The sequence below is a fragment of the Haemaphysalis longicornis genome, unplaced genomic scaffold (genome assembly GCF_048455015.1).
Source record: "Haemaphysalis longicornis isolate Haplotype H1 unplaced genomic scaffold, Haemaphysalis longicornis Haplotype H1 scaffold_12, whole genome shotgun sequence".
NCBI lineage: Eukaryota > Metazoa > Arthropoda > Arachnida > Ixodida > Ixodidae > Haemaphysalis > Haemaphysalis longicornis.
Genome location: NW_027526225.1, coordinates 8,999,568 through 9,010,222, shown reverse-complemented (window position 1 = coordinate 9,010,222; position 10,655 = coordinate 8,999,568). Strand labels below are relative to the sequence as shown.

Below are 10,655 nucleotides of genomic sequence, written 5' to 3'. Positions count from 1 at the left end.
CTCAAAAGAACCGGATCTTGGAGCCGAGGCAGAGAGAGGGTGGCGGACGGACGCATGCAGGCTTGAAGCACTGAAGTCGCTGAAGTTCCGTCCGTTCTTTCTTCTGTGCGCCGACACCAGCAGAGCCAGGTTGCGCGCGAGTGAGCTGCTCCAAGCAAAGGCAAGTCTAGGTGTTGCGTTCACGCGTGCTAAATTCCAAAAATGGTCGTTGTTACCTTTGTGAAATCCTTAAAAGAAATGAAAAAAAAAAAAAAAAAAAACGTTGTTTCGAGAAATGCGGCGGCGAATGGTTTGGTTTTGTTTAATTATTCTGCGTTCTCATGTCCATTTCTATGGAAGATTCTCTTCGTTAGCTGAATATATCTCACCGTACGTTGAGAAAAGCAGCGTATAGTATAGTTGAAAGCTTTTTTTCTTCTTTCAACTGCCCCATTTGTTCGCCATGGCTCCTTTTCTGCACCTCTGAGTAACACGAGGCTTGTGTCGTGTGTTTGTGCGCCGACTCGTCCGCGGCCCCGGAGCCGCCTTCGGGCTCCGGCCGGGCCCCGGGACCACGGTGTAGTGCGAACGGCTTTTCTGTCTTTTCCACTGTTTACTCTAGTGTGTTTTGTCTGAACTACCTTCCTTTCGTCAATAATTCCGCAAGTGCGCGTTTTCGAGTTCAGACTGTGTGTGTGTGTGTGTGTGTGTGTGTAATTGGTCCTCTGTTCGGCGGGAACATGGCTGATCGGTGTTAAGATGCGTCTCCCGGATTGGCGGCAAAAAGTGGGGACAGAATGCGTTTTTTTTAACTGCAGAGCACTTTATAATAGGGGCTCGCCTTGTCGTGGCTCGTTCACTGGACCCAGTATACGTAATTAACCGGCGGCGCCTGCGTTCATTTAGTTAGGAACGGTCGTAAAAATCTGCAAGCGAAATAAGCATGATTTGCGGGATGGCGGCCGGCTTGTCGGTGTGCTTGGCGGCGAGGTCCTGCAAGCAGTGGCGTAGCCACCCTAGTAGCACAGAATGTTGCCCGAACATTTCCACAACGTTTCCCCTTAACGTTGCCAAAACGTGGCTAATGTCCGCTTTTTTTAACGTTAGTGCAATGTTTCCCAGAAACATTGCGTCAACATGATATTAGCATTGCTCCAACATGGGGGCAACGTTTTAAGGGTGTTGTTTTAATGTTTGGATAACGTTGTTTCTGACGTTCGTCAACGTTGCTACACTCTTGGAGCAACCTTCCAGCCACGTGCGGGACACATTTGAACAACGTTATGAGACGTTTTCTGATGACATTGCAGCAACTTTTCAGCTACATTTTCGCAACGTGCATACCACATTTAAGCATATCCCTGTACCATTCGGACGTTGTGATAACATTGCTACAATCTTGCAGCAACTTTAGATCCACACTTTTAACATGAAGTTAGCATACAAAGAACGTTGCTGCAACGTTCAAGCAATGTTTTTATGAAGTTGCAATAACATTCCTACAATTTTGCGGTAACTTTCCAGCTATATTTTTCCAACGTGCGGGTAACATTTAGAAAACGTCGCTATCATGTTCAAGCGATGCTTCCTACAACGTTACCGCGACTTTACAGATACGTTTTTTCCCCACGAGGGCCGCATCCGCGCACTGTTGATATGACGTTCAAGCAATGTTTCTCTTACGAAGCGATGATATTGCAGCAATGTACAGGTAACTTACAGTTACATGTATCTAATATACATGCAACAATAACTAGATGAAAATATTATAGGTTAACTTTTTCCTAGACAGACGATTGTTGACTGCATGATAAGCGAGCACTTCACACCTCGTCCTCATAAACTCCTAAAAGGTATAAACTGGCATTTTAGACTGCATGTTCATACATTTGATCCCTACACTGACCAACACACACAATTAAGGCAGTCCGGCAAAATAACAAACTAAGAAATGGCGGAATTTTAAAGCAAGGAACATGCCAGCTAGCGTAAATAACAACACTGACACTCTTTAAGATGAAAGAACATGTGTGTTTTATTTTACCATTAACAATCGATCCGAATACGTATTGTGTTAATGCAATTGAATTTCGCAAGTACGCTGTTTCAGCCGTTGTCTTCGTTTTTCTCCTCCTGGGCTTGCTTGTTCTTCTGCCTTGACAAGTCAGTTTGATGACATACTTGACGGCCAATGAACCCAGTAACATGGGGTTGTTACTGCCACGCTTCTGCGAAATGAAAAAAAGCTGTAGTTTAGGAGAAGTTGCAAAGTTGTTACAGCATAGACAATGTCTCACCTCTCAGAACACCAGGACTTTTGGCATACAATATGGCCTCATCAATTTTCTTGTACTGGCACTTCAAATGAGGTTTGACTGCCATTCCTGGAAAACAAACAAAATGGCATTGCTCTAACACACAGGGTGCTCAGAAGCTCACCTGCAGTTTGGATGACGCTTGCTGCCAGATGAGCTTATTCGTGTGTCAATGTTGTGGTGCTGGTAAATCATAAGGTATTTCTGAAACAAAACAGAGTGTATAGAAGTGGTTCAGAAAACTGAAGTGAAGCAAATTTTAGCTAATAGAGAAAACCTTACCTTTAGGAAGGAATATTATAGCAAAACAGGCCTCTTCACTTTTCACTTTGTCTTGCTTGTTTAACTTTTTCTAATGCCCGTGCCAACTTTATGACGCACATCGCTTGAGTTGGTTTCTCAAGCATCCCTGGAAAACAGAAAAGGACAAAATACTGAATTATATAAAATACCTTACAGCTTTCTTTCCAGGCCATTGAGTAATTAAGTGAAAAGTCTTCGATCAGACAGCTTGCCAGAGAATTTTCAATTAACAAGAGAAGCCGACCAACTGATGACGACGTGGTACGTCGGCAATCATTGAAAGAGGACGATAATTACCTCAATGGCCATAAACATAAAAACGCAACGAACAAAAATTAGTAAACAGGCAAATGTAAAGAAGGGAAACATTACATGTACAACTAGATGAAATTACAACCGTGTATTTTCTTGGTTGCCTAATTTTACCTTTTGCTCTCGAAAAATGTGCTAAAAACTGGCTTGAGCTGTTTTATTTTCTTATTTTTATTTATTTTTGATCATTTTATTTATTTATTTTTATTTGTCATTTATTTTCTTTATAGTTATAAGCATCCGACGTAGACCAGCCTTTCACATGGAAAATATGTGAATACTACAAAGACGTCAGGCGTTGTTTTACATCGTAAGATGGTTCGCATAAGCAGCTGATAACATATGGCTTAACTGCAACGCTAAATTGTGTTCCGTTACAGCATGCCGCCGAAACTCGCGTGAAATTAAACATAACAAAGTTATATTTATTAGTTGTATTTTTCGCGTTCGTGAGCAGCTGCGGCGAGAAGTAAATTAAAAGCCAATCGTACATACCAAGGTTCTTGCAGAACATATATACATTCGATTTCAGCATCATAACAAAAAATCTACTACTGAGCGCCCACCTGATTTCTCATTATACTCTTTCCATAAAATTTGAGTGAATACGTGTTCCCCTTTTACAACCGTACGCATTCACAAAAGCAAGGATATGCTTAGAAGTTAGAAACGGGAGGACAATCTTGTTCCCGCTCTTTTACGAAGTAAACTGCATTCGAAAGAACGAGGTGAGCTCAGAAAATCGAGCGCTTACCTTCACTGGTCGGTTGCTATGAACTTTCCGGCCCGCAAATATTTGCCGTAACATGCGGCCACACAACAATATTTCGTATGACATGGTTCCTTCTCCATTCCGTTTGATTGTCACTATGGCTGCTCCTTTCTGAAAAAAGCGCGCGCATTTCGTCTACTCTTCCCAACCCACCGCCGGCTGCCAGTCGCAAAGGAGCATGAGGGGAGGACCCCTCTGCGAGGGGCGCGCACGTGTGCGCGTATGAGAGGAGGGTAGGACGCTGGCCAAGGACGAAAGCCTTTTCTTTCGGTCTTTTTTTTTTTTTTTCGGCCATCCCCCACTTCGCGCTCGGCTGCTGAAACTTCCTTCGCGACACACAGAAGGGACGGGACGGGACGGAGCGTCGACGAAAACAAAAAATAAGGCATGCAGGAAGAAAGGAATGCGCGAGACAGCGTGCCTGATTCCCAGCTGAAGTCTCGGAAAAAGGCGGGGTTCCGAGAACGCCTGGCGCCCTGCTGTATTTCGTTTCGCGCCAAGCAGAACGCGACAAGTGTTCGATGCATTGGAACCTCTTACGAATAAAAATTACACCAGGAAAAATCTGAAGATAGTGTGTGCAATGCTATTGGAAGGGAACAAGAGCAAAATTTTCAGGTTACTTGGAAGGTTCGTTTGTATAATGAGAAAAGATCCTTGAAATAGGCCAATGAGCTTTCGTACAGGCAGTATCTCCTGGAAAATGGGTGTCACACCAGGGTTAGGTCTTTATTTTGTTTTATTGTTTCATATATGTTACAATATCATGGTGCTCTGACTTTGGCGCTCGAGGTAGGTGAAATGTCTATGGGGAAGTTGAAATATAAAACAGCCCACTTCATGTTGTCTATTTCAAACAAAGGTGCAAGGTGTGGACTAGTTGGAACGTTCGCTGATCAGAGGGGCTATAACAGTGACTAAATGTCACAAGAAGGGGGCAATTTAAAGTACATGAACTTTGGGCTTTAATCTATTTCATAAATCAACCGTAATTACTGCGGCAATGTATATATGAAGGGAAAACACACGATTGTAATTAGCTGGCGACATGTATACGGCTCGCACACCCATATGATGCACAGAAATTTATATAGCTTGCATATAAAATTTCTCTAGTAAATTAATTTTTTCGAGCAATTATGAGGATCCAGCAACAAGGCAATGTTTGAGCCTTCTATCTAGATTATTTTTGTTTAAGGATATACAGGCGGCAACATAAAACAACCCGGCCATGCATGCTTTAAAGGGGCCATAAATAGGCTTCCGAAGGTCGCCATTGTATACCGCGCAATCGCTAGAATACCCATTCACGGCAACATTTACCAAATGTTACACCTATTACACCTAACGAATAAAAACATGAAGGAAAAATTTGGTGTCAGTACTCCTTTAAGAGAGAAAGTTAACAGTGCGAGTCGCTTGTGAAAACTTAGCAAAATGGAACTGGAAGTTTTCCTTGTCGATGCACGATTACCTTTTTATAATGCAACCGTTTACTACCAAAGGAAGGCGCGCAATGTTTTAACAATAGGAAAGGAAAGTTGGGAAGTCATTTCTGGATGCTGTTTTCAGGCAGTTATGAAAGAAATGTGCGCGAACTTCTTAAAGATACGGCCAACACGTAAAACACGGCGTATGCCCGATCACTTTGTCTTTCCATATGGTGCACGTTTCCCAAAAGAACACATCTCCATTGTAAAGAGGCCGCGTTAAATTTCGGTATGATGTCATGGTGAAGTGAGCGGCTATGGAACGTAAAGGAAGCCAAGTCGGAGTAGATACCATTTGACGATGGCATAAAAAGCTATTTTCTTGTTGAAATTCCAGTTTGTTTATTTATTCAGCAAATAATGATTGCAAAATAACACACGGCAATGAAACCCAAGTTCTCATTCGTGCCTCACGACGTCGAAATGCTGCGCCGTCCGTTTCACGCGCGCGTTGGGTTAATTAGCAGGCGCTGTGCATTTGGTCAGTTTCCTGGATATATGCGGCATGCACATGGACAAAAACGCACCCGAGTGGCATTTGTAAAAGACTCACGAAAACAGCCCGATAGTTGGCCATACGTGACAACGCACAGTTGAGGGTGAAAGCTGCGCGGCTTTATCGGTGCTCAGCAGCTGTGTTTTGCTCTTTAAGTTTAATGATGTGTTAAAATCGCCCTAAAATATCTGATTTGACTGATTATGAGGTTTCATGCGCCGACGCTACACAGGCGATGAGGCGCCCCGTAGTAGAGGGCTCCGGATTAATTTTGACTACCTGGGGATCTAATTAACGTGCATCGAAATCCCGAACACACGGGCATTTCCGCTTCTCGCCTCCACACACACACACACACACACAAAAAGCGGCTGCCGCGGCCTGCAATCGAGCCCGCGTCCTCGGGCTCAATCCTTGGACTCAGCGCTAGCACAACAGCCACTGTGGTGGGTTTCTAGAATAACTAAATCACACTATAAGATGAGACAATCGGTATACCAATTGCATGAGCGACACGGCCTGCAGGGGCTGGTGCGAACCGTTGAGCGCACGGATGTTCCAATAAGAGCGCATTCGCAAAATGGAAAAGTTGGTTTCGTACATCAGTGAAATTCTGCTTAAAACACGTCATTATTTGGGTGTCATTTACACGGATCTAAGTTGATTTACGCTGCAGGTATTGATTTTTCAGAGCGTGACTGTCGTACCTATATAATTTGATTGGCTTTTTACTAGATGTGGCACAGCGACGTTTCATTGCACACGTTCACAAATTTCGCGGGGACTGGACTTCACGGAAACGCGTCCATAGCCAACAAAAGCGGCCGCTTAGAGTTATTGTAAGTCCAATCTGTCCTCAAGAAACTCATGTGTCAGATGCACGCCGCCAAGAAATTTTTGCGTGTATACGTCGTATGCGTATATACCTTTAGGAAAAGTGAATGAAAAAAAAAAAAACGGGTATAGAAATAAGGTGCTTCGTTGTTGAGTCATATCTTCAAATTATTGTGGGCACCTCACCGTAAAAAAGTAAAAATTTGTTCATCAACTCCATAAGAAAAGTGCGACTAGCACGACGAGTATAGAAAAGTCATGATTGCTTTTGAAAGTGACTGTTTTTGAGCGATATTACGAAGGCTGAAGTTCAAATGGGACATATAAATGGAGCAGGAATAAGCAACAAGTAGGGGGCGAGGGGGAACACAAACTTCTTGTTATTGCATGTTTACTGATGAAAACAAATAACGCGCTGCAAAGATTGGCTTAAACTGAGCTTGCTATTCCGTAAAACTAAGAGGAAACATGTAGAATACAGATACAGTAATCCCTCGTTATAGCGAAGTCAGCAAGACGGCGAAAAATTTCGTTATAAGCGGTATATTGATATAAGCAACCACTCGAGAAAAGCTAAACCAGTTTAGCTTATTATACGCAACAGCTGCGAGGAATGAAACCAGAATGTATTCACTGAAGCAAAACGTTATTCAGAGTAAGCTGTGGTGGCTGTTTCATGTTCTTGCCGGGCGAGAGCAACCCCTGCTACAATTTGACCATTTGACCAAGCAATGCAGGAGGCTATGGTCGCCGCCCACAAAAATTGGCAGCGGCAGTGCCCCTTTTATAGGGGGGCGTGCGGGCGTCACGAAACGCTATACGAGAGTTTTGCGCTGAAAAGCGCCGCAGATGCCGTGGCTCGAGACGGAGGTTGTTTGTTGAGCTCAAAAAATAAATAAATAGTAATAATAAAAAGATTAACCGCTCATTGGGCGTACAAAGCACAATCATGAAAACTGATCGTTTTCGCATTAGGGGCATTGCATGATCACTGGGAATTGTTTTCCCGAGTTGTGCAGCCGTGAAGTTTGCAACACAAGAGTTCTTCGGCGCCTCGTTGTCGGCGACACTGCCAATTCTACGGTTCGATTGCCAGTGTTCGCGCACCGTCGTGTCCACGCCCTTGACCAATGTGTTGCGACGAAGTTCAATGACCCTACCACGCATTTGGACCGTTTGCCCAAAATGGGGATCACCCGAATCGAGCATGAGTCATGACCGGCTCGAGAAAACCGCCGGCGAAGTACCAGCTTGTGTTGACCTGCCATGTTGACAGCCTGACTCGCCACTGGGTCGCCGCGGCACGGCGACGCCTCCGTTCGCCACTTAATTCGCTCTAAGCGGGTCAAGCTCTTCTGGCGCTTCGAGTAATGCGGCCTAAAATGCATCCGTTTGGGTTGGGACCAGAATAAATTTCGAATGAAGCGATATTTCGAATAAAGCGATTTCATTATAACGAGTGACTACTGTATTTATATTTATTGGACGTAGTTTTTCGATGATTATAATAATTACGCCTGCGTGACTAATAATAGAAGTTCGATTTCTTACACGTGGAGGAAATCGCCGCGGGCCCATGTGCAACACAAAGAAATGCCACTGCCAACACGATCATTGCGGGGTAATTTGCGGATGACGCGAGCTCACGCACGACACTGATAACTTAGTGAGGCTAGAAAGTATTGGCTATGATCGGGAATCTGCCTGCCTGACCTGTTAAAATTCTGTTCTCCAACGTAAACGAAGCCTGTTAGTGTATTTTTTTAGCTTTACAAAATGATACAGCAATAAATGAGTGTTTTTGTAAGTTTTTCCTGAACAAAAAAATATTTTGTTCGCGCTCAACCTTCAATCGAAGGTGCCATATTTGTGGTATATTTTCATTAACACCAAGAACGGCGATGAGATTTACCCGCTTACTAAAAAAATGAAATAAAAACGAATTTCATTCATGGAACAGCCGGCGGCCATCTTGAAAAAAATGACCGTCTTAGAACGGTGCAGCACCTGGCTTGTAACGCACGATGCGCGGAATGGCGGTATTATTTTATTCGAGGCTGCATCCACTCTAAGATAATATTGTGTGATCATCCAACAAATGAGGGACTAAAATAAACGGATCTGCCGCCGCCGAGTTTGGCTACGCCATCCGTCGGACCGGCACCACGCGTTTCTTTCGTTTTGAGAAACGTTCAAACAGTAGAACTCGCCAGCATTATAAGAAAGAGGGTAGTTGAGAATTGCGGAACAGCTTTATCCCGATAGGTTACACGAACGTAACGTTGAAAAAAACGTTCACGGTTCCTTTAAGATTTCATGGGGGAATCTACATGCTCAGCGTGACACTTCTCCACATGCATTTCTGCAGTTTTTCGAGAGCTGTGTTTCTAAATGATCACACATCGATGTAGGGTTTTTGCGGTCTGCCTCTGAACCCAGCAAACCACGAAAGTCCATAGGATATCCACAAATGGTCACAATATCCAATGTCATTTCAGGACATTCATGTGATGTCCATACAATATGTTTCACCCAAGATCATCTGCTTGTGGACATCCATGCGATATCACTGCAAGTGTGTTATAACATCATTACGCGATATCACTAGGACGTCCACAAATTTACATTTTTCCTTGCACTGAGAATTCGCATTCATAGCGTGGTGTACATAAAGGGGCCCCAGCCACACAAAGTGTGTCTTAGTTCAAATCTCCCCTCATCCCCGTCTTTCCAGCTCCAAAATATTTTCTGGCCTGTTTGTAACTCATATTTTAAATGAAGAGCGGGTAGTTATTTGATTTGGAATTTGAGCGAAATCTGGTTTGCCTTTATGTTTGATTCGCGAATTGGATTCTATATTTTAGGCTGCTTGATTTATGTGGATGAAGAACAAGTGGGACTGTTGATTTTCTCATTCAGTTGTAGGTGAGCACTGGTACGGAGGCTGCAGTACGGAGCCAGTTACGGAGCCTGCTGAGTAGGCAGGATTCTTGTCACCCAAATTTGATGCTTGGGATGCGAGCGGGTGCATTGCATGATGCAACCCACGCGTATGGGTATTGCTTGTTTGGTTCTTGCGCGATGGAGTGGCGGGCCTCGTCCAGTCTTGTAACGTCGGGGGAGATGAGGGTGACGGCCGAGTAATTTTGCAGCGTTTTACTGCATCGTGAATAGCCTCGTGGCGTAAGCGGTCGAAGGCTTTGCGAATGTTCAAAAGGACGACAAAGGCCACGGTTTTTGGTAGCCTTCGCGTTTTCTAGTGCAGAGACAAGGTCGGCAATTGAATCCAATGGCACTGCGCTGGCGAGGAAAACCCGTCTGCGGCCCAGGGTTCAAGTTGCAGATTCGTGCATACTTGTAATTCGAGGTGTGCGAGCGCCATGGATTCGAGAATTTTGGAGGCAACGCTCGTGAATGAAATAGGACGAAAAGAGGAGAAAAGTTTGGGAGATTTGTTCTTTTTTAGGATGGGAGGGACAAGTAGGAGGCCAAATTGAGCAGGGAGGGTGCCGGAAGACAAGTGGAAGTTGCAAAGTCAAGAAGGCGCGAGTGCTGCCTCTCGGCTACGGGCGCACTTTTCCTTTTTGCATTTTGAATGACCCGCACGAGCTCGGCCGCCATGAAAGGAGCTTCAAAAGCCGTGCTCAGGGCGAAGGAGGGAGCCGGCGTGGGGGCGTCAGATTCTTCGTTTTGGGCTGCGGCAGGGTTTGCGCGAGAAGAGAAAGCTCGTCCACGTTTTTTCCCCTTGCGATGGAGCGGGCGAGGAGGGAGGGAGGGGGGGGGGGGGGAGGTTGTATGTCGGGGCAGGTCGGGGTCGCGGAGATGGCGCGAAGCAAGTGCCGTGCAAGGAGGAAAGAATACTTTTCTTTCCTGCATGGGTGAGGCCCTCGTCCTGCAGTAGACAGGCTGACGATGGGGATTTCATTTATGTGCGTGCGTGTGCGTGTAAGTGCCGTATTATATGCAGCTAAAGTACAGTAATTAAAGTACACGAGGCGATGGTACAGTGAACCAACATTTTCTAAACCAACCTAATCTAAAAACGTTGCAGTGAACTGTGGCTAAGACGTCCATTGGGCATAACCATTTGAACTTTTATAGGCGACGTAATTTCTCCAAAACATGGGTTAGTGTGGTGTTTCACATAATAAATA

The 10,655-nt window shown here is 44.6% G+C and overlaps 1 protein-coding gene and 1 long non-coding RNA gene across 7 annotated transcripts in view; one reads left to right on the top strand and one right to left on the bottom strand.

The window, feature by feature from the left end:
• Window positions 1-10,655, top strand: part of LOC144162396 (uncharacterized) — a 32,303-nt gene continuing 21,648 nt past the window's right edge. Inside the window, exon 1 of one of the 3 annotated variants that reach the window (XM_077692903.1) lies at window positions 1-160. Coding sequence is in view for 1 of the 3 variants with exons in the window: in XM_077692901.1 (XP_077549027.1) it covers window positions 739-765 (27 nt within the window). In the remaining 2 variants the exon portion in view is untranslated. Of the gene's footprint in view, window positions 161-498; window positions 557-709; window positions 766-10,655 lie in introns of those variants that run through there. The other 2 variants (XM_077692902.1, XM_077692901.1) reach the window with 2 other exon arrangements.
• Window positions 2,166-4,288, bottom strand: LOC144162395 (uncharacterized). 4 transcript variants are annotated; one of them, XR_013320664.1, is made up of 4 exons: window positions 3,664-4,288; window positions 2,577-2,703; window positions 2,277-2,498; window positions 2,166-2,207 (listed from the first exon to the last, which is right to left on the bottom strand). It is a non-coding gene; the product is annotated as an uncharacterized LOC144162395 (long non-coding RNA). The 4 variants fall into 4 exon arrangements; XR_013320665.1 differs by lacking the exon at window positions 3,664-4,288 and having other exon boundaries at window positions 2,277-2,363; window positions 2,419-2,498; window positions 2,577-3,394; XR_013320662.1 differs by lacking the exon at window positions 3,664-4,288 and having other exon boundaries at window positions 2,577-3,390.